The sequence below is a fragment of the Strongylocentrotus purpuratus genome, unplaced genomic scaffold (assembly GCF_000002235.5).
Source record: "Strongylocentrotus purpuratus isolate Spur 01 unplaced genomic scaffold, Spur_5.0 spur5_scaffold_11, whole genome shotgun sequence".
NCBI classification, from domain to species: Eukaryota; Metazoa; Echinodermata; class Echinoidea; order Camarodonta; family Strongylocentrotidae; genus Strongylocentrotus; species Strongylocentrotus purpuratus.
In genome coordinates, this window is record NW_022145596.1 from 24,106,283 (window position 1) to 24,130,915 (window position 24,633).

General features: G+C 38.4%; 1 protein-coding gene across 2 annotated transcripts; it reads left to right on the top strand.

The window, feature by feature from the left end:
• Nucleotides 1–1,952: 1,952 nt before the first annotated feature.
• On the top strand, nt 1,953–22,039 carry LOC100891863 (putative defense protein 3). 2 transcript variants are annotated; one of them, XM_030980934.1, is made up of 5 exons: nt 1,953–2,064; nt 13,094–13,304; nt 14,597–14,828; nt 15,851–15,921; nt 20,900–22,039. In XM_030980934.1, the coding sequence occupies exons 2-5, from the start codon at nt 13,100–13,102 to the stop codon at nt 20,980–20,982; spliced, it is 591 nt and encodes a 196-aa protein (XP_030836794.1). In that variant the 5' UTR covers nt 1,953–2,064; nt 13,094–13,099; the 3' UTR covers nt 20,983–22,039. The 2 variants fall into 2 exon arrangements, with proteins under 2 accessions (XP_030836794.1, XP_030836795.1); XM_030980935.1 differs by having other exon boundaries at nt 20,906–22,039.
• Nucleotides 22,040–24,633: the final 2,594 nt, after the last annotated feature.

Here is a 24,633-nt window from a genome sequence, read left to right on the forward strand (position 1 = left end):
CGGAAGCTTACGTTTCATTAAATCATTAGAGAAAGATGACGATTTGTTGTGTCGTTATCCCTTTTTTTTCTTTTCTTCTTCCTCTTTTTTACTTTCTTGTATCTCCTCTTTTCCTTTTTTCTTTCCATTTCCTTCCTTCTCTTTTATTTTTTGATTGGGGGGGGGGGGGGCAACAGCCTGAGAGGCAAGTCCTTTTGCTCCCCCCGATCTACTTCTTCCCTCTTTTCTTTTCTTTTTCCTCTTCTTTTTCCCTTTCTCTCCTCTTTCCCTTTCCTTTCTTTCCTTCTCTCTCTCTCCTTTTTTTTTTTTTTTGCGGGGGGGGGGGGGGGGGGCCAAGGCCCGCTCGTCCCCCTGGATCCGCGCCTGGATCCAAGGGGGCCCGGGGGGGGGGGGGCGTCCAATCCAAACGAAATGATCGTTAATATGGCTCCCTCAAAATTCGATTTCTACTCGTGTACTTTAGAGTAACCTTACAGGTTCAAAGTGATGTGACCACATCGGTTTATACATTCCACGCAAACATGATTTTGTCTGCTTTATTTCATTGAACTTGTCAGTAATCCGACAGAAATTCTCATTATAAGCAAAAGCATTTTTGATAAGCAAAAAACGTTTACAGTAGAGTGTCCTTTGCATATCTTGTTTTTGTTTTGTTCAAATATATAGGGTTGATTCAGACATGAGTTTAAAAGTCATCTATTTTGATAAATTCTATGATCTGAAGCCATATAAGATATTCTTCAATTCGAACCAGATAGTTCCCATACTAATGGCCGATAACGAATATATCGGCTAACTTTTCGCTAAAATAATGTTGTCTTAAATCGTAATCCGACATTATTTGATCTGGTGACATTGGTTGCTTTGGCCTTACATGATTTCAGGTGGGGGATGAACGAGCAAAAGAAATTCTCTGAAAAATGATACTTCACCCTAAATGCCGCCATGCCCCATCTATAATCCACATATAAATTATGCCTATAATGTTGACCTCGCGAAGTACTTCCTGTATGCCTTCATAGTGAGTAATGTAATCATAATTTCCTCATTGTCATAAGGTTATATAACGTGACTCGCAAAATAAATCACTCCTACCATGAACCTACTAAGAATCATACGCACAATAAAGTAGACCGACTACTAGAAGCTGTTGTTCCCATAAGGAAACGCGAATTTCAATAAGTCAAGAAATTAGCATGAAGTGAAATGTTTACTTTCAGTTGTATACATCACGCAACTTCTCATCCCATCCGTTGTTACTTTGCCTTCATTCTTTTTTTCTTCGATACACTGATAGATGCGGGAGAGAACAAAAAGAGAGTGATAGAGAGAGAGAGAGAGAGAGAGAGAGAAAAGAGAAGAGAGAGAGAGAGAGAGAGAGAGAGAGAGAGACAGACAGACAGACAGAAAAGGGGGTGTGGGTATATGGAGGAGCGTGGGGCGAGCAGATGGACTACGGCGTCTATTCTGGAGCTGGGGTACTCGGACGAAGAAGGACATAATATATTGATACATAATTCATGGGAGATTTATCTTCAAAGAAATATAATCTTCAATATCCCTGGACCCCCCCCCCTCCTAACTCCCCCTATCCTCCGTCATGCAAATGGTAGGCCTCATTTTATACGACAAGCAAAATCCAACGACGGTGCCAAGCGATGATTCATTAACCCATAACAGTGGCGGCACCAGGTCGAGTAATTTGAGGCGCACATGCATGTCTCAAAATTATTTAACAAGTAAAAGAAAAAAAAAGAACGTTATCACACACCCCCCCCCCCCCCAAGCCAGGTGACATGTCTCTATAAAAGTCTCGATCTGACCAGCTCCAACAAAATAGTTATAATAATCTTTTTTCTGAAGGGAAGGGGGGGGGGGGGGCTCCCTGGCGCCCCCTGTAGTATGTTGCTTATGTTTAACAAGCCCGGAACTTTGTGTCACTTACTTTCTAGTTCCAGCTGTTTGTTCCTGGTGAGCTCATTTACTTGGTGGACCCAGTGCGATCTCCAGTAACAAACGCTGTTCTTCTGCTTTCCTATATCTCCTCAAAGAAGCTAACAATCGGTGAGTAAAATCGATCAAAATAGATTGTCCTATATCATTTTCCTATATCAATAGAATAGACTTAGCTGGAAATAAATCAGATTAATCTTGGACTCACGTTTCTAAACTAGTGTTTTTTTTTTCGTTCCCTCATTATTTTGTTTGTTTGTTGTTTGCGTTTAAATCTGTGTTGATCAATAAATAGGCTTACTTACTTAATTTCTTTTCTGTTTGCAAGAAAAACAAATTATCTATGTGTGTTAGGTATTTGATTACAAATTCGCTCTAAAATTACCTTATAATTATAACCACACTTATGGATGTTGTGATGTTGTAGTTATAACGTCGTGTTATTATGAACACCCTGCCTTATTTAATTTGTGTAATGTTTATCGTGTTCATTGTACGTGCATGTCTATTCAAAGAATTTCGTGACGTTAATATTCGAATTCATGTTATTAGTATTATGATGGTAAATTACCTGTTTTTCTTATAAATATGAATTAATCTGTAGAAATATGAAAGCGTGCAGGAAGATTTTCCAGTCTATTTTTGCACTTTGAAATAATTCATGAAGTACCTTTAGTATAACACATCAATAACGCATGTATTTCGAAAGGAAATATATCACCTAACTTTAATTTAATGCTCTTAAATCATTTATGTTACATTTAAGACATATTTGGCTATCAAAGCCTCACATACCCACAATGTATCATTGTATTTTGATACCGAAAAAGAGATGAACTGAAATAAATAAAAACACTGATGGGCCCATAAAATATAAAATTTGGGCACTTTGTGCACAGATCATCAAAACTCAGTCGGTGACTTCGTTTTTGGCATTAATTTTACTTTAGAATCCGCATTAAAAAGTAAGTGTACACCATTTCCCTGTTGGAGTCGTCGATGTACCCAACTGTTATAGGGTTCGTAGTTTGTCTCTTTGTCTCTTTAAAGGTTTTTAAAATAATTTTCTTTGTTGTTTCGGAAATGATGTGCCAATGATTAAATATCTTCATTATTTGGTCCGTAAGAGGAAAATAATATATTACAACAAAGATGATTTGTTGGTGTTTTTTCAACAAAACATACTTACATTCGTTATACTTGACATAAGAACTGAATTCTTCGGTACACGTACACACCATGCAGGATAAAAACAACCTATCTAAAGAAATAATGCAAAGAAAAACAACCGAACATTTAATAAGGCTGATAGACTTTAAGTAGATATTCATTGATATTAAAAACTAACTTTATTTTCATTATTGCAAAGTTGAAAGTTTGATTCGACAAGGTTATCAATATTCAATGCTTGGAAACATTCGAAGTAATGATTATTATAAATTACAAAACGCTTAAATACAGCCCCGACATAGCACCTGAAGAGCTCTCCGAACGCTGCTAAGATGTGTGAGATCACAGTATGGACACGATTTGCACAAGCAGACGATGTCCCATGACATTGTAGCGCCCGTCCCGAGGAGGGGGGCATACCTATTAAAGGAAGACAAAATAAGAAAGGTGTTGACTGAGATGCGTGGCAAAAACAAAGTCTTTATTACTTAATCTTCTACAATAACAGTCTTTTCTTACAATAACATATATACGATCAAATGGCATAACAATACTCTTCAAGTATTAAACACAAATAAATCTACCTGTTCGCATACATTGAATTAATTAACTCTCAGTGTTCTTACTATATCACTAAGAACATCATCTGGTTAGTTTCATTACTTTACTATCTCTAAACGAAACTATCCTTACTTCCATGCTTTATTTAAAAGTGCAACTCTTCATCGATCTCATAATCATAACTTGGCTACTAATAAATAACTTAACCCTTATCAAATGTCTATAACATTGCGGTATCAGTCAATCTACTTTAGCTTCTAATCATATAACTCTTCACTTAGCGTCTCTTTCAAGAAATCACATATATAGACATAATACAAGAATGTTGGCATAATCATCCCTATACTATTGCCTAATAAGCTTTCTACTCTTTACGCTCCAAGACTGAGGATCCCTTGTGCACATAGACCCTTAGAATGTAATTCTACTCTCAGCCTTCACTAATCCCTAAATTCACAAGTTACTTCTTGTCTCAGGACTTCACATTAATACTGAATAAACTTATAACTCTTCCTTAACTATAGCTCATGTATTTTCCAATAGTCATCTGCATCACTTTGATCTAATACTATCTTTTTCAGCGAGATTACTGAACTTGAAAAGATACATCTTCAACAACTTATATCCTAAACTCCTTACAATATTCACAGAACTGGCAAATAGTCTTAGTCTGCAGTCTGCACTAATTATATAGCTTTAGCAAACTTACAACCAATATTACGAATTCCTCTTACTGTATTAATCTCATCTTCACATACAGTTCATATTCTAATTCTAAACAACAACCAATAGTTTTACTAAATACATGTATATTCATTTCATGGTTATATACAAAGCAAAGTGAGAGTGAAAGAGAAAGGGTGAACCATACAGAGAGAGAGAGAGAGAGAGAGAGAAAGAGAGAAAGAGAGGGAGAGAATATAAAGAGAGAGGGGGGGGGGGGAGAGAGAGAGGGAGAGATATATATATATATATAGAGAGAGAGAGAGAGAGAGAGAGAGAGAGAGTAATTCCCAATAACATTTAACCTGAATTATCATTCCTAACAATATAATACAATGAATTCCAGACAGTGATTATGCAAGTCTTCAACTACAATATTTCATCAACCCATCCATCACTAGCTAACTATTAGACAATTTGACCATGTGTTTCTCAACAAGTGTATTTCCCAACTCAAATCCTTTGTCTTCTCATTTTGCTGACTCTACCAAACTTTCATTCCCGCCTAAGATACCATTTCCAGCATGGGTCAAAAACAAACACATTCTATCTCTAACACTTCTCAACATAGCATTTGGGTATAGCATATACTCTATCTACACTGTGTGCGTGTAATGTATTGCAGTGGATGGTCAAGCTTGGGGGAGAGGGGATTAAGAACTCTGATAAGAAGTTGTGTTCACATTGCACGCACTGCCATAACCTAATAACACACTAATATTATACGCATGGTGCGTCCACACTCACTCATACCATAATACTGTAAGTTAAAGATAATCTGGACTTGAACAACTCATTTCGCTATTCAAACTGTATCTAATTCGAACTAGAATATATAACAATGTGCTTTGGCATACTGCATAGTAAATGGCACATGTCCTTGGCTAAGAATATATATATACACATGAATATCGAGCAAAAGACAAATATACTGACAGTAATAAAGTATATTCTCTTCTCAAAACTTACTTAAAATGTTGTCTAAATCAAACAACATAATCATCAATCTCACACACACGATAATACTTTCCTATCATTTCTACAAGTGATTACTATGTTCATCAATGACATTATCTCTCCCCACATGGCATCTCTGCCCACATGGCATTTCTTATATTTCCTCTCATAGTTCACATGTCATATAATCCAACAAGTCATTGGCAAAGATCATTAATATCTCTTTTTACACAGTAATACAAGATATGTGAATAGTGAAGCTAATAGTTTAGAAATACACATATTATGAACAACAAGAATATAACACAATTGAATAATATAAGATTCTTTCTTACCTATTAAAGGAAGACAAAATAAGAAAGGTGTTGACTGAGATGCGTGGCAAAAACAAAGTGAGAAGCCACTCCTGGTATCCCAGCTGGTGTGTTTAGGTTAGTTGTGGGTGAGGCCACTCTCGCAGGAGGGGGTACCTAATTAACTAAGAGGAGGGACAATATGGGGGCTAGAAATATACTTGTGTCATACATACATAGTCAAAGATATACAAAAAAAATAGGGGGGGGGGGGGTATTCTGTGGGGCTCCACACCTTCCCCTCCAAAAATAAATGTCTCCTGGACATTTCAACTTCCAAACATTTACATCAATTCATTAATATAGCACAACAATCTAATGTTCATATAGTTCTCGTTCAATGTCGTTATGAACTTAGGACAGATCAGGGAGGTGAGACTTATCACCAAAGTCCATGAGAGTCTATGTCCTTGCAACGCTGACAGATCATCGTGCTCCAATTCTTCTGCGAAATACATGTAGTACATCGAGTTCATATATATACACTTGTTGCAACTTGTTATAGCGAAACCTAATAGGTACTTGAAACCTCAGAATTACATATCATAATATCATATCAGAATTACGTGGCTTTTTCTTCCATACAAATAAACTTTGCGAAACATTAACCCATTCTACGGGCGCGCCTGACAAACGGTGAAGGTTTCTTGGAAAGCTCGAGACTCATTCCGAAGACTTTATCACATAGATCAATTGATCACTATCGAGTGTCATCGCTTGTTTCCTTATACTACACCACAATTCATGAAACGATTTACAACTTGTTTCATCTTACTACTTCTCATTACTCGTATTTCTGGTTTACTAAACAGCTAGCACATGATTCTAAATAACGATGCATCTAATGTAAAACAAAATATTAAAACAAAAAAGAATCCGTTTGAGGCCTTCCTCGCGGGTCGAATGATTGACTCGCTCGCTGGAAAAATTGAAGTTGGTCTTCTGTCATCTAACGCTGGTAGTGGGTTGGTTGCTGGTGGGCTACTGGCGTCTGTATCTGTAATGGCCTTTGATGGGTGTAGGATGGTGGGTCATACCGGTACTGGAACGGTGCTGGGGGCTGGGCTGTTGAGGGTGGCGGCTTGGAGAACCCCTGGACGTCCTTGACTCCACTCACTGCTCCGCCATCTATTTCCTCCCAGTAAGGTTGAAGCTTTCCTTGGCCACCTGGCGGGGCCAGACTTCGCACCAGGGCCCTATCCCCTTGCTGTAGCACCCTGCTGCATACTGCACGCTCGTAGTAGCCTTTTCTCCTCTCTGCAGCTTGTCCCATTCTCTCTGATGCTGAGCCAACCTCATTTCCAATCAGGTTCTCTCCGTCACTCTGTCTTCTGGTCCTGTATCGTTTGCTCGCTGCTCTTCTCTTTCGATTGATCCAACTGTTCGTGTCATAGGACAGCACATCGTCCTCGTGTCTCTTCGACGATGGCCGTCCTGGCAAGGTCGCCAAATTTGTAGCGCCCGTCCCGAGGAGGGGGGCATACCTATTAAAGGAAGACAAAATAAGAAAGGTGTTGACTGAGATGCGTGGCAAAAACAAAGTCTTTATTACTTAATCTTCTACAATAACAGTCTTTTCTTACAATAACATATATACGATCAAATGGCATAACAATACTCTTCAAGTATTAAACACAAATAAATCTACCTGTTCGCATACATTGAATTAATTAACTCTCAGTGTTCTCTTACTATATCACTAAGAACATCATCTGGTTAGTTTCATTACTTTACTATCTCTAAACGAAACTATCCTTACTTCCATGCTTTATTTAAAAGTGCAACTCTTCATCGATCTCATAATCATAACTTGGCTACTAATAAATAACTTAACCCTTATCAAATGTCTATAACATTGCGGTATCAGTCAATCTACTTTAGCTTCTAATCATATAACTCTTCACTTAGCGTCTCTTTCAAGAAATCACATATATAGACATAATACAAGAATGTTGGCATAATCATCCCTATACTATTGCCTAATAAGCTTTCTACTCTTTACGCTCCAAGACTGAGGATCCCTTGTGCACATAGACCCTTAGAATGTAATTCTACTCTCAGCCTTCACTAATCCCTAAATTCACAAGTTACTTCTTGTCTCAGGACTTCACATTAATACTGAATAAACTTATAACTCTTCCTTAACTATAGCTCATGTATTTTCCAATAGTCATCTGCATCACTTTGATCTAATACTATCTTTTTCAGCGAGATTACTGAACTTGAAAAGATACATCTTCAACAACTTATATCCTAAACTCCTTACAATATTCACAGAACTGGCAAATAGTCTTAGTCTGCAGTCTGCACTAATTATATAGCTTTAGCAAACTTACAACCAATATTACGAATTCCTCTTACTGTATTAATCTCATCTTCACATACAGTTCATATTCTAATTCTAAACAACAACCAATAGTTTTACTAAATACATGTATATTCATTTCATGGTTATATACAAAGCAAAGTGAGAGTGAAAGAGAAAGGGTGAACCATACAGAGAGAGAGAGAGAGAGAGAGAGAAAGAGAGAAAGAGAGGGAGAGAATATAAAGAGAGAGGGGGGGGGGGAGAGAGAGAGGGAGAGATATATATATATATATAGAGAGAGAGAGAGAGAGAGAGAGAGAGTAATTCCCAATAACATTTAACCTGAATTATCATTCCTAACAATATAATACAATGAATTCCAGACAGTGATTATGCAAGTCTTCAACTACAATATTTCATCAACCCATCCATCACTAGCTAACTATTAGACAATTTGACCATGTGTTTCTCAACAAGTGTATTTCCCAACTCAAATCCTTTGTCTTCTCATTTTGCTGACTCTACCAAACTTTCATTCCCGCCTAAGATACCATTTCCAGCATGGGTCAAAAACAAACACATTCTATCTCTAACACTTCTCAACATAGCATTTGGGTATAGCATATACTCTATCTACACTGTGTGCGTGTAATGTATTGCAGTGGATGGTCAAGCTTGGGGGAGAGGGGATTAAGAACTCTGATAAGAAGTTGTGTTCACATTGCACGCACTGCCATAACCTAATAACACACTAATATTATACGCATGGTGCGTCCACACTCACTCATACCATAATACTGTAAGTTAAAGATAATCTGGACTTGAACAACTCATTTCGCTATTCAAACTGTATCTAATTCGAACTAGAATATATAACAATGTGCTTTGGCATAATGCATAGTAAATGGCACATGTCCTTGGCTAAGAATATATATATACACATGAATATCGAGCAAAAGACAAATATACTGACAGTAATAAAGTATATTCTCTTCTCAAAACTTACTTAAAATGTTGTCTAAATCAAACAACATAATCATCAATCTCACACACACGATAATACTTTCCTATCATTTCTACAAGTGATTACTATGTTCATCAATGACATTATCTCTCCCCACATGGCATCTCTGCCCACATGGCATTTCTTATATTTCCTCTCATAGTTCACATGTCATATAATCCAACAAGTCATTGGCAAAGATCATTAATATCTCTTTTTACACAGTAATACAAGATATGTGAATAGTGAAGCTAATAGTTTAGAAATACACATATTATGAACAACAAGAATATAACACAATTGAATAATATAAGATTCTTTCTTACCTATTAAAGGAAGACAAAATAAGAAAGGTGTTGACTGAGATGCGTGGCAAAAACAAAGTGAGAAGCCACTCCTGGTATCCCAGCTGGTGTGTTTAGGTTAGTTGTGGGTGAGGCCACTCTCGCAGGAGGGGGGTACCTAATTAACTAAGAGGAGGGACAATATGGGGGCTAGAAATATACTTGTGTCATACATACATAGTCAAAGATATACAAAAAAATAGGGGGGGGGGGGTATTCTGTGGGGCTCCACAACATCTCACACATTTTCAGTGCCTGTGTTTTCACCTTCTCTTGAGTTCTTTCTCTTACTTCACTACCGTCAGGCTAAATGTATAATCTATTGCCTCACTCTAAACCCCGCGCATGTTTTTATTTTGATGACAAATGCAGCGATACAAAAATAAAGGAATCTGTCGCTTGTAAACAAAATAAGACGCCATATTCAGCTGCACAAACCGCGGTATGTACGGCGTTTCAAGAGGGAACAAATTAAATGCCGTCCTTAATATCATTCCGGGGGGTTTTCAATTTGAAAGTCTATTTTCTTTGCTTGTTAATTAACCCCTATCCTTTGTATTTACAAGCAAAATATTTTAGTTATCAGAATCGGGTCATATCCCCTTTTGAATGGTTTGACATGCCATTACATTTATATACACTAAACTCATTATAATTTGACAAATAATAGCTTTGCAATTATGTTCATTCTTTATGGGATCTTTATAGTGATACATTAGTTGACATATTTGTGATTTTCTTTGAATTTCACCTTTAAGCATTTTGACCTTCCCTGACTCCTCCCGTAAAGCGCACAAGCATCTGTCTCAAGTGACGATGCCAACTGACAAAAATAACAGTCCCCACACACATTATTTGGGAAAACGTACACAAGGTTAGTTTTTAGTTGTACAATAGATACTAGGTTACGTTCATTTTATTTTAATTTTTTTAAAAGCCATAGCTTTAAATGGATTTTTGTGTAAAATTAAAGGAAAGGATTCACTCAATTGTGTTTTTGCGATAAAGAGGAAGAAACTATGGGTCATCTATTTTGTGAATGTGACAAAGTCTCCTCAACTTCGGAAGTTTTATTGAGTTTATTACTACAAAAAAATTATGATACCAACTTTACTTTTACCAATTTTGAAAAACTTTTTGGTGTATTTTCGGACAAGTTTGTAACCTATTTTATTTTACTGATGAAATATTATATTTATATTTGCAAATTCAGGGATCAGACACCAAATATTATTGCATTCAAATCATTTTTTAAAAAACAAAAGGAAATAGAATATTATTTGGCTAAAAAGAAAAATAAACTTCCTGTGCATTTAAAAAAATGGAGGTTCAAACCTCCTTTGTGAATTCGGGCCACAGTGACCGTGAATTTACCGACCAACACCTACTTCCCGTACTCGATGATGATGATGTTGATGAAATGATGATGATGATGATAATAATGAATTTGAAGATAGTAAACAAGTCATTATTTTTATTGGGATGCTTTCTTTTGATATATCTATGTATATTTTACATACATATTAACGACATTTTACGAATGAAATGTGAATCTAACATGTTTAAAGCTTATCTGCCGTAGTTTACAGGAGGGATTAGACTGCCCTGCAAGGTCACTGGACAGGTGGTTATCTCATCAACTCAGCTCTCAGTTAACATAAGAAAAAGAGGATCATGGGGGACCAATGGTCACCGATTAGGCATTGTTTGTTACATAGAGGGCGCAAGTAGCTACAAGTATTGCAGTGGGCCTTTAAGTGGTCATTTCGCCAAGAAATTAGGAGTTACAATTACGTCAATGCAAAGGTTTGCCGTAAAATGCAAAAGAGACGGGTGTACGCGAAATTTCATTAAGGATGATTGAGTGGTGTTTAAGATGTTGCCAAACTCGTTCTATTTTTTTTTGACATCCCGTTTTTTTAGCATTCATATAAATATCATCACTCCTGAAGCGCCATGCAAGAGTATCCGCTATAAAATAACCAACTATTATATACACTGTCGCTCATAAAGTTAGAATATTTTTTTTTTACCCCAATTTATGGAATTATTTTAAAAATAATTTAAAAATAATAGATCTAGATAATAGTATACATTCTCTGATTTTATTGGATGATAATTTTACAATGTGTGTTTTGCGTGACTTATAAAGCATGTGTATGCTAATATGCTTATCAACTAGGGGACCTACGCCCTTAAGTCATACATGACAGTAATGAGGATTAATGCCCCACAAAAGGGCACTAATATAGCACATCGACACGGTTTTGATCCTGGGGCTTCACAGTTACGAGGCCATTGCTTTGTCACTGAACCATGACTGTACGCAGCGGGGGCTAGGGTAGGGGGCAGTTTCCATAAATTAAAAAAGAACAAAGAAATGCAATAAATTATTGAAAATTTATTGCACATTTTTGTTTTCACGCAAAACACACATTGGCAAATTATTATTCAATAAAATCTGAGAATGTATACTATTATCTAGATCTATTATTTTTAAATTATTTTTAAAATCCTTCCATAAATTGGGGGAAAACAAAAGTATTCCAACTTTATGAGCGACAGTGTATCTTCAGAATGATGATGATTATTATTATCATCATTACTATTATGATGATGATGATGATGATGATTATGACTATTATCATTATTATTAGTAGTAATATTATTATATTATCATTGTTATCATTATTTGTTTTGGAGTATTTTTTATTCATTGATTATTTTCATGTTTGGGAACTACTTATCATCTTGTAAATGAACAGAAAAATGTAATTCAAAGTCAATTCGACCTTGAAATATATGCGTGGTCACGAAACAACGTCATGTAGTAATGCTGGTACCTCCTTTGTAATAGTGCCCCACATATGTATTTGGTGTCTTGTTGACACAATGACTATGCAAAAAGCATGTGGTGAATGATTAACAGTAGTGGAAAGCAGTGGCGGATCCAGGGAGGGGGGGGGGCCGGGGGCCCGACTCCCCCCCTTGAAAAAAAATCATGTAAAATCACGTGATTTTTACCTTTTTTGGGGGGTGCAAATTTAAAAATTTCCGAGGACCAAACAAAGAAATGTGCACACCCCCCCCCCCCCCCCCCCCCCACTGAGCGACTTTTCGGCCGGCGCGATTTTCAAATTTTCGGGAGCTAAAAAAAAAAAAAGTTGGGCCCCCTCCCCTAAGAAGTCCTGGATCCGCGCCTGGTGGAAAGGGCGACAATAATAAGGAAATACAAAGTGACCTTGCCTTTCTTTTGGACAAATTCTATATAGCCACCACCTGTAGTGTGTCGGTACTTCCTTGATTTCCAAGATTTTATTCATGTTTTCATTCGTCTTTATAATGTTTATCATTTCCTCATTTGATGGGAAAACTGAAGACGTATAAAATTGTTGCAAGCTCAGCACTTGCAAATTGAAGATCCGTTTTTAAATTCTACTTTTTCAATAGTGATTACAAAAAGATCCATACAAGTCATGAAGCATAAAGAAGAAAAAAAAGGGATCCACATAGCTTCTTAGGATACATTAAATCCCAAACACCCCTTCCCTTTTGATACTTAACGTGACTATTTTGTAGACTTTCAGGCTTTTCTTACATTTTGCACCTTTTCTGTTGGAATTGTATCAACCTTTCATTTAGAAATATAATTTTGGGGAAAATGTCTTCACAACATTGCATAAATCTATTGTTTTTTGTTCTTTTTCGGTAACGTATCAAGTCCAAGATGTCATACTTTTGGTCTCTCGCATTCCTGGCCGCCGTTCCTCTCGTCATGGCCTATTCGTCGGGCGCCCCACGCGGTGCTTGTGTGAACCTAACCCCAGGCCATCAGAATAACGCAAGTATGATCATCCCGCCTCAAACTGGGCCAAGTCCCTACGCCCTCAGCGTCAGCAAGAACATGTACACTCCTAAAGAGGCGCTCACAGGTAAAGCGAATGAGAAATTTCGATGAAATATCGAATATTTAGTAAAAAAGAAAATAGCACAGTGTTCCTTTATATTATTGTAAAACAATGCCAAGTACATTTATATGCAATGGTGCAAATGTTATAGCATCATCGATTACAAAAACAGAAGAAATTCGATATTCAGCTCCAGAGGCACATGCGGCCAAAAATGTGCCTCTATGAGACAGCTACCAATCACCGTAACAACGGGATCTAACAAATGACTTTCCATTTTACCCTAAAAAGTTAGAAACTTTTCAAATGTTAAATATAGTGAACTAAGTGGTTGGGCGATACAAAAAATAAAGTATATGGACATTGCTCAAGTGGCGCAGTTCTGGCACTGTAGGCTACCCAACCCCCCCCCCCCTCCCTCAGAATGTTGGCTTTTTGTTGTTGTTGTCTTGTCGGAGATGAGAACGAAATGCAGACGTTTTTGTCCACCTGTCGAGAGTTTTTATGGAGACAAAAAATCGAAGAATTATAAGAATACTAACAACAAGAATTTAAATGCTTTGAACTCTTTTAGCCAGAATAAAAGCCTATTCGGCTTAAAATCGAGGACAGTTGCTAAAGTTGGTTTGACGTATTATTTAGGTTTCCCTCTTCCAAGGAAGCATGGAATCCCTTGAAATTTAGATTTTCTTAATCATATGACTATTCAGACCCTCGGTCATTAAGATTTTACATGTTTAAATGTTCATATCAACATAAATGCTGTTTTGCAAATTCTTCCGAGATCGAATCGCAGTCGGGTCGTGTAGTGTGCGGTGGGCTAAACGAGATGTCGTGGAGATGTCGTGGTATAGTAGTTCGTTCACTTGACTCTCAATCCAAGGATTTTAATGCCCGAATTCACAAAGGAGGTTTGTCGACAAACCTAGGTTATTGTGCGTCATATGACGCGTTTTGACGCGTTTCACACCTAAGTTTGTACAAACCTTGGTTTGAAACGTGTCGAAACTCGTCATTGACGCACATAAACCTAAGTTTGTCAACAAAACCTCCTTTATGAATTTGGGCCGAAGGGTTCGAATCCCACAACGGGTCTAAATTCCTTTGGCAAGAATTTTTGACACTCTCCATGCAGGTGTTAATGGGTACCTGCTAAATGATGGGGGTAAAAATAATTGCCGTGCCCTCTGGAACAACAGCTTTGATGCTGATGAGGCTTCTCCTGATGGGTAAACAATAATATTATATGATAATACGCTCACATATCTGTTCAATTTGGCTATATAATTATTGACCGGACTCTGTTTCTCATTAAGTGTCCGTCAACGGCGCATCATTCAGAGGTATTCTCCTGCAGGCTCGGTTGGCGGACGACACCCTGGCCGGTTCGTTCAGCAACGAGCCGACTAACACCAAACTTATAGATTGCACTAATCAGCCCAGCACTAATTCTAGAGACAGCGTAACCCATGCAAACTCCGACCCGAAAAGTGCGGGAACATCCTTTACATGGACCGCTCCTGGTGATGTCGGGAACGTCACTTTTACGTGAGTATATTTATTTATTTATTTATTCATTCATTCATTCATTCGATCATTTATTAATTTATTTATTTACAAATTCACTAATTCAGAAAAAGAACAAAAGTTTCGACATATTTATTTATTGATCGATTGGTTGATTGATATATCTATCTGTCCATTTATCCATTTATTTACTTAGTCATATAATTATTCATATATTTATTTATTTCTATAATCATTTACTCATATAGTAATTAGATCAATCGATCATTCATCCATTTGAATATTTCTTTAATTCTTAGATTTTGTATTGATTGATTGATCGATTGATTGATTGATTTATCCATTTATTTATTTATTCAGTTCTTTTGTTTACAATATTGGGTATTGATCTTCAAAGGTTGCGTTCTGTCTGTAAAGTTATTTTGTTTTGTTTATGACGCATTCTTATCGGGAATCATGAAACGAAAAGTCTGGGGGAGGAGAGGGAAAGGAGGGAGGGGTGCTTTATAGTGTTGTATTCAGCAGCGATGGGAATCAAGAAGTATTTTCATTAGGGGCAGGCATATGTGAAAAGCGTCTGTAAAAAAATTATCATCACTTTTATTCGAGTGGCGAAAGTATTAAGTCAAGATATGTAACAAGCACAACCAGTTATTTTTTAAAGATCATGTACAGAATGATCCCTTTTCCCTTTGTTTTCTCTAGGAAACAAGGAGAGTGGGCACATCTTCTCCACTTATTTTTATATATATTTGGACGAAATCACTTTGTGATGTTACATAATATGAAATAAATATAGGATCGGCGAACTCACTTTCATCTATATCACCCCAAAAGTCCAAAACAAAAACAAGATCAAAGAAATCGAGTTAACTCAGACAGATGGAAAGGTAAATATAGGGACAAAACTTATCTCTTCGTAAACAACGACAATGGATTGTCATCTCGTTTGGTACGGATCGCGATCCCATTTCTATATTTTATTTTAGTCGATCTTAACTCAATGTTGACCTGGTTTTTGCATGTTATGTCTTTTCCTCCAGTGCGACTGTTCTTCAAGAGTACGAGGTGTTTTGGGTGAAACTTACTTCTCAAGAGATCTCGGCCACAGCGGGTAAATACGATAGCTTGTATAGTCCGATATTTGTATACTTATAAAGATAAATTAAAGTTCTGGTAAATATAGAAAATATATTCTCATAAAATCCCCCCAAAAAACTTACACTGAATGTTCAAGAACACGTTCCAAACAATAATTTGGTAGAAAATTTATAGTGGCTGAGTAATGAGCTTAAAAAGAAAAGGAAATCCGGGCACCTGCTTAAAGCGTTAGTCACATCCCAACGTGCGTGTTTTACGTCCGTACGATTTTTGGGGAGGCCACGGCCGCCACGTTTTTCTGAAAACGTAGGGAGGGAGTGGCAAAGGCAGGGAGGGAGTACCGGCAACGCGCGTCACACGCACTGTGTAAGTACGTGGCCCGCACGCCACGCCTGGCCGTGAACGGTTGCGTGCATCGTACGTTGCGCACGTGGTAAGTGCGTTGTACGTGCTTACAACGTGCTTACAACGTACGGTCTCCGTGCGGTTGCCACGTTATCGTACGGAGGCCGTACTTACAAGTGCTGCTCACGTACGGTGTCCTTACACACTCGTATGTTGTAAGTACGTGCACGTGCGATGAACTCGGTGTTTATATAGGACGACATTCCGATGTTCTCCAGAAGTCCCAGCTGTTGCTGCCTCAAGATGCCGCCCATTCCACCGAAGAGACTATATACTGCATAAATCAGTGCTAAGTTGCTAACAACGTGCGTTGTAAGTGCTTACTCGGTACGGTCCACGTGAGTTCTGCGTGCTCATCGGATAGCTGAACTTGGGAAGTGGCGAGTAAGCACGGACCACGCACTTATCACGTGCGCCTTTAAAAGACGCACGGAGTCAGTGTGTCGTGCGCTCGTTGGCAATACCGGGCAGCGAATTTTTTTTCCGTACTCGAGAGGGCAAATACCCCATGTGCGCATGCGCGTGGACTTGTGATTTCTCTGCTACTTCCCATACGAAATGTACATGTATTCGCATGTACTGTGCACGATTCGCGTTCTACGAGTAAACGATGGCATAGTAGTCTTCAAACACAGACTCTGATTTGCCAGTTTGACAAAACAATTACGCATATATCGTGCGTAGCAATAGTACTAGTATTCAAGTCTGAGTAGTTGTATGATTCAGACATTTTAGTGCTTACAGAAATGCATCCCAAATTGAATAGCATGGTATAGTAGTCTGCAAGCACAGACGCTAATCGGACAGTTTGACAACATAGTGTCTTGAGTAGTGCTTTATATTCAAATATGTGTAGTTTTATGATTCAGACCCTACTGGTGCGTGTATTGGAAAGGCATCTCAACTTGCAGAGTGGCATAGTAGTCTGCAAGCACAGACGCTAATCTGACAGTTTGACAAAATAGTGTTATTCAAGTCTGAGTAGTTTTATGATTCAGACCCTACTGGTGCGTGTATTGGAAATGCACCTGGTGCGTGTATTGGAAACGCACGCACCAGTAGGGTCTGAATCATACATCTACGCAGACTTGAATAAAGTACTTCTCAGCACACTACTAGTATGTTGTCAAACTGTCAGATTAGCGTCTGTGCTTGCAGACTACTATACCATTCTATACAAGTTGGCGACTTGAATAAAGTACTTCTCAGCACACTACTAGTATGTTGTCAAACTGTCAGATTAGCGTCTGTGCTTGCAGACTACTATACCATTCTATACAAGTTGCAATGTATTTCCATATGCACTACTGGGTCTGAATCATACAACTACACAGACTTGAATAAGCACATCGCGACACATACGCATATTGATTTGTCAAACTGGCAAATCAGAGTCTGTGTTTGAAGACTACTATGCCATCGTTTACTCGTAGAACGCGAATCGTGCACAGTACATGCGAATACATGTACATTTCGTATGGGAAGTAGCAGAGAAATCATAAGTCCACGCGCATGCGCACATGGGATTTTTGCTCTCTCGAGTACTTTTTTTCCGTACTCGAGAGGGCAAATACCCCATGTGCGCATGCGCGTGGACTTGTGATTTCTCTGCTACTTCCCATACGAAATGTACATGTATTCGCATGTACTGTGCACGATTCGCGTTCTACGAGTAAACGATGGCATAGTAGTCTTCAAACACAGACTCTGATTTGCCAGTTTGACAAAACAATTACGCATATATCGTGCGTAGCAATAGTACTAGTATTCAAGTCTGAGTAGTTGTATGATTCAGACATTTTAGTGCTTACAGAAATGCATCCCAAATTGAATAGCATGGTATAGTAGTCTGCAAGCACAGACGCTAATCGGACAGTTTGACAACATAGTGTCTTGAGTAGTGCTTTATATTCAAATATGTGTAGTTTTATGATTCAGACCCTACTGGTGCGTGTATTGGAAAGGCATCTCAACTTGCAGAGTGGCATAGTAGTCTGCAAGCACAGACGCTAATCTGACAGTTTGACAAAATAGTGTTATTCAAGTCTGAGTAGTTTTATGATTCAGACCCTACTGGTGCGTGTATTGGAAATGCACCTGGTGCGTGTATTGGAAACGCACGCACCAGTAGGGTCTGAATCATACATCTACGCAGACTTGAATAAAGTACTTCTCAGCACACTACTAGTATGTTGTCAAACTGTCAGATTAGCGTCTGTGCTTGCAGACTACTATACCATTCTATACAAGTTGGCGACTTGAATAAAGTACTTCTCAGCACACTACTAGTATGTTGTCAAACTGTCAGATTAGCGTCTGTGCTTGCAGACTACTATACCATTCTATACAAGTTGCAATGTATTTCCATATGCACTACTGGGTCTGAATCATACAACTACACAGACTTGAATAAGCACATCGCGACACATACGCATATTGATTTGTCAAACTGGCAAATCAGAGTCTGTGTTTGAAGACTACTATGCCATCGTTTACTCGTAGAACGCGAATCGTGCACAGTACATGCGAATACATGTACATTTCGTATGGGAAGTAGCAGAGAAATCATAAGTCCACGCGCATGCGCACATGGGATTTTTGCTCTCTCGAGTACGGAAAAAAAATTCGCTACCGGGCACGCACGTCACACGCACTGGGGTGAATCGGTAGCCCGAACGCAGCCCGAACGCAGCGAAAGTTCCTCGTGCACTAATAGTGCTACCATATTGCTCCGTTTAGTCTCATTTCACAACGCCCCTATCGTCAGAGTCAGCAGCCTAACATGTTAGCCTATGGACGTTTTTTAAGAAAATCGTTAAAAATTCTTTTTTTGTTTAAACGAAAATCACATCCATAAAAACATGAATATTCATGACACACCATGGACTATTCGGTTATTAACAGAGGGGTGCAATCGGTCACCACGTCAAACTCCCCTAATTGCCACCAAGTATTTCATATCATTATATAGTTTGGTATGTTTCTTTTACTCACTCATGAATTATTAAATATTAATGATGGTTTAAAGATATGTAAAAGAAATTTTAGTTGAAATTTATTAACAAAGTAATTTATATTTAGCAAAGCAATCTCACATACAAAATTACTATCAAGTGTCTGCTACGCCGATTGTCGCCTGCTTCGTTTAAGGCACATATTTATCGTTTGGACTGTAAGGTATACCAGGGAGATTTGTATTTTCCTGCGGCACAACGTATAGCAGGAAAATGTTGTATATGCGGATCCTTTTAATGATTACGTAATGGAAGTGGCGAGACGCCACGATTCCGTATGGTTTGAATAACTTAGGCAGGTGAAAGTTATTGTATTGAGGAGAAAAAGGAATGTTCATACCCGACGGCGCGGTGGCCTGTACTTATAGCGAAGAAGAAGAAGAAGAAGAATGTATAATTCGCGCTATCGCGCGCGAACACATCACACCCAATGGCGTACACCCGGTACCCTGCAACACAGTGGAACATTCTAAGAAATTGAAAATTTATCTACAAAATAGAACTCTTGAATCATCTGAGACGTAACTTACCCTATTCTGATGACTTCAATGAATTTCAAGATAACAATGGCTGCGTTTCCATCCAAAAATAAAACTAGTTTGCAATTAGAAATAGTCCATTTCTCGATAATTTTACAAAATACATTTGTCGCCGCATTCAATATGACGTCATCGACAGCTGATTGGCTAGTTTGGTAGTGACGTCGAACGAGCTATGTTTGTGCTGCAGTGATCCAGCGAGCGAAAATGAGACAATCGGAGCAATATGGGTGTGTCTGCGTGCTCCCAAATCCGTACGGAGGCGATACTCATCACGTACGGATACCCAAATTTTGCCCACGTTTTTGCACGTAGACAGCACGCACTTGCAAGTACGGCGGGATGTGACCACCGCATAACGCAGGTCACTATGTGCAGATGGGAGTTGTGGTTTTTATCGAATACGATGCCCAGTAAGTTTTTGTGCATTTGTTTTTGTTTAACTGGTTCAAACAACCAATCTACTGCAGGATAAACGACCCAGAATAAATCATAGCTATTTTCTCTCATAATATGATTCCCATACCAGAACTCGAGATTAGCTTAAGTTTTGCCACTACTGAAATAATAATAATACATTAATAGTAATAATAATAATAATAATAATAACAATGATAATAATAATAATAATAATAATGATGATTATAATGATAATAATAACAATCGATTATTATTATTATTGTTATTCTCATTATCATTATTCTTAGCATTATCGTTGCTCATGTTGCCGCTGTTGTTGTAGTTTTTTTTTTTTTTTTTAATCATTAAGGAATCCCCTGTAAATGGAACTTTAAATAGACACACAACGGATTGTCAAAATAGCCCCATTCACGTAAATAGGCTCTGAACAAAATAGACAAAAATAAGCACTTACAGGAGTAAAATGTCATATAATCTATGAATGTCTCACCTCCTACCCCGCCCTCTTTCTCTCACCCGTCGCTCGCTTTTTGTATGATACGCCCCTCTCTCTCCAACCCCTCTCCCTCTCCTTCTCATTCCCTCTCTTTATTTCTCCCCTTGTTTGTCTTCCCTGCAGGAGCACCATGGGTTACCGTCAATTCAGCATTGATCATCAGTCTACTCGGTGTAGTCTTTGTCGCTACCAAGCAGTAATTCCAGTCCAATGTTTTGTCCGTAGAATCTAATTTACATCCACTTGCGCAGTGCGAGTGATTCTAGATCGTAGAGAGCGATTAATAAAATTGGAATTAAAAAGGTTACTGATTAGGGGAGGATGGGGAAAGAGGGGTCGATTCTCTTTCACGCCCCCACTTGTCTGTCTCTCTATTTCTGGCTAGGCTATATCAACATCGAATTTCGTTCTAGTTTTAAAAGAGTAAAATGCTACTTCCACCCCGAGCAACCAAAACCCACGTTGCTTCATAAAAGTTGCTCAAGCTTGGGTATATAGAGGGCAGCACACTGACGTGCGATACCTATACTATCTTGCGGATTTTTTACGCACGGGAGCGTAATACCCGTTGGCTCAGTGTTATGTAGTGATCGCCAACTTGCCTACCCCACGAACGACCGAGTCTAGTCGTGCGCGCCCGATTTATCCCGAGGTTCGATTGACTGTTTGTAATTAAGTTTTAAAATCTAAAATTTATTGATATGTGATTAATTAAATACATCTTATTAATGCACATTATTATAGATCTGTAACATGAATTTCTTTACAATTTTATCTTGCAAGTTTTATTTGATATTTGATGCAAATTGATGGGAATTCGAAGAACATATTATGTAGGCATATCATGGCCAGTGTCCTAGCATTGTTAGATCACGTTTAGCGAGCACGCTTTGTACGTATGCACCGTACGTACACTGTTCATGCAGACTTCCTATATGACTGCATTATGTATGATTATTATGGTATTACGCGCGGTTCTCCGAAACCGCCTCGATGTCCACACTGAGTTTCCTTCGGGAGATTATGGCGATGTCCGTGTGCTGCCCTCTATATACCCAAGTTTGATTATCTTTAACATATATTTAGATTATGCTGATACTATAATGCTAAATATTACTTTATGTGCAGGAGATAAATCTAAACAAAGCAAATAGTTCATTATAATATATTATTATCCGAAGCTGTAAAACATGTACTTGATTTGCTAATAGTGTGTTTTTATATGCTGATGATTAAAATTAAATTTCTTAGACTAAATCTTGTTGTTAGAGTTTGTTAATTTAATTTGTTTTGTGATTGTGCAAAGCTAAACAATATAGCACCGAAGTGCTAACGTCACATTCGCTCATCGTCTCGGCTACTGGTTTCAAACAACCTTGAGAGCCTGTACGTGATTGAGGCTAACCGCGACAATTTTGTGCTAAACAATGGCTTGTTGATCACACCAGCACAAACCACTGAATTCGCCCCAGGGGCGGATCTAGGGGGGGGGGGGGGTGGCGGGGGGGGGGACGTGTTTCGACGGTTTAACCCCCCCCCCCCTTTGAGCGGCCAAGTGAAAGAAGAAAAAAAGTAAAACGGCGCGATCTTGGGAATTTTTTGGGGGTCAAACCGGCCCCTCCCTTGGCAAAAAGCTAGATCCGCCCCTTCGCCCTACTGTAAGCTTGCGAGACCTCAGGTTGCACACACACCCCCTAAAGTAAACGGGGATCTCTTCTAAAGCCAAAATACACCCTAAAATTTAATGAGGGTTTCGCGTGGTTTTTCCCCGAATTCACACCCCGGCTAAACAGGTATTTTATGAAAGTGTTCTCCTAAACAAGTATTGTAAAATTGTAAACCCTGAGTATTTTGAAGTGCGATTAAATTTTGACGGATAATTCACAATATTAAAATTTAGTTCAATAGAAAAGCAATAACATCAACCTGTACTCTTTCAAATGGGTTTAATTAATGCACAGCCATGAGACATCATTATTAAGTCCTTTCTTTGAAAAAAAAAAGAATTACATTTCAAATTCGATCTATCTTATATAAAGTACACGATGTACAGTAAACAATTACTATTCTACTATACAAAACAAAATATATAGGACCAGTTATAGGCGTAATGGTTGGTAGTTCTGGGTCGGTACCGTCACTACCGTTGGCATCCATCTCGACCTACTGAAGATCTTAAGATCGTTTCAAACTAGATAGATAAGCTACCACTTGCGAATTTTTACCCCTCCCCCGGTCTAGCCCTGAAAGCTAGAAAAAGTACCCTTTTTCTTGAAAATGTCCCAAAATTGACGTTTTTTAACCCCTTAATGCGATGGCACACACCCCTTTATATACGTTTTCTTGGTCATGCATGCTTACAGTCAGACCCGAGGAACATGACGTCGGACTTCAAAAGCTACAGCAGTGTATAGCAGATGTTAAGGAATGGTCACTACAGAACAATCTTCAACTCAATGACTCTAAGACTGAGGTCATCCATGTATTCTCCAGGTTCAGAGGTGCTCGGATTCTACCTGTACTGCAGGTTGGCGATGGAACGTCTATCGAATGTGTTCAGGCCTTTAGGCCTCTAGGCATCTCGGTGTTATTCTTGATAAGAATCTCACCATGGCTGACCACATACGTTCGAAGTCTCGAGCAGCAGCTTTTGGAATCTCCAAGATAGGTAAAATAAGAAAGTACATGTACCTGGCGGCCAGCGCAACTGAACGATTAGTCCACGCATTCGTGTCATCACACCTTGACTACGTAACAGTTTATTTTACGGCTTACCAGACTCTTCATGTTCTACCTCTTCAACGAATTCAGAATGCTGCAGCTCGTTTAATAACCCGTTCCAGAAAATACGATAACATTACCCTTGTCCTTCGCTCTCTTCACTGGCTTCCCGTCTCTCAACGCATTACCTTCAAAATCCTGATCCTAACTTACAAAGCCCAACAAGAACTTGCTCCAATTTACATCACAGAACTAATCTCACCAATGACCCAGACAACCTCTATAAGACTTCGTTCATCCACCTATGCTCATCTGCAACTGGCCCCGGGTCCAAGAACTCGAATACGATGTGGAGACCGTGCCTTCAGCGTAGCTGCTCCGATGCTCTGGAACAGACTTCCTCTAGAGATTCGGGAAGCTCCTTCGTTAGATTCTTTTAAATCCTCTCTTAAGACATTCCTTTTTAATTCTCCCTGTTAATCCTCCCTGTTAGTCTGTAGCTTTAATGTGTTTTGCACGGTAGATGTAATGTAATTGCTTTAATTTGAATTTGTAATGTTTCGCCCTCAAATTAATTGTATTTTATTGTATCTATATGTATTGACTAGATGTATCTGTGCTTATGTATGTATTTTGAATTAATTGTAGGTTGATAAGTATACATTAATTATAGTTATTGAATGTATTATTATCTAAGCACAACTTTGTAAAGCGCTTAGAAATATTGCAATAAGCGCTATATAAATGTAATGTATTATTATTATTACAGTATTTATATTTGACTGCGACCTACGGGGCCCTGCTCCAGCCCGTTACTTGAATGGTTTCGCAGTGAACCTCATATACAGGCTCTGTTGTTTGGAACAAGTAACCTGGACGACGAGCGGATATTACGTTAACACTTCGGTACTCTATAGACCATTTTCGTAATATTATCAAATTTAATTAATAAATCGTCGAAAGTGCCTAGTTACAAATTATTTCATTCACCGTGTGAAAGGTCACAGATACTCCAAGTGTCAAGTGAGAGCATCCACACGATCAACTTACGCTACCCTCTACTCGTGTTAATGCGTTACTCCTGGGAAATATCCAGGAGTAAATCAGTCGGCGTACTAAAGTCGGCGTAG

Coding starts and splice junctions, on each gene's coding strand:
- LOC100891863 (XM_030980934.1), top strand. CDS start 13,100: ATGTCATACTTTTGGTCTCTCGCATTCCTGGCCGCCGTTCCTCTCGTC. Junction 13,305..14,596: donor TCCTAAAGAGGCGCTCACAG/GTAAAGCGAATG, acceptor TTTCTCATTAAG/TGTCCGTCAACGGCGCATCA. Junction 14,829..15,850: donor GTCGGGAACGTCACTTTTAC/GTGAGTATATTT, acceptor CTTTTCCTCCAG/TGCGACTGTTCTTCAAGAGT.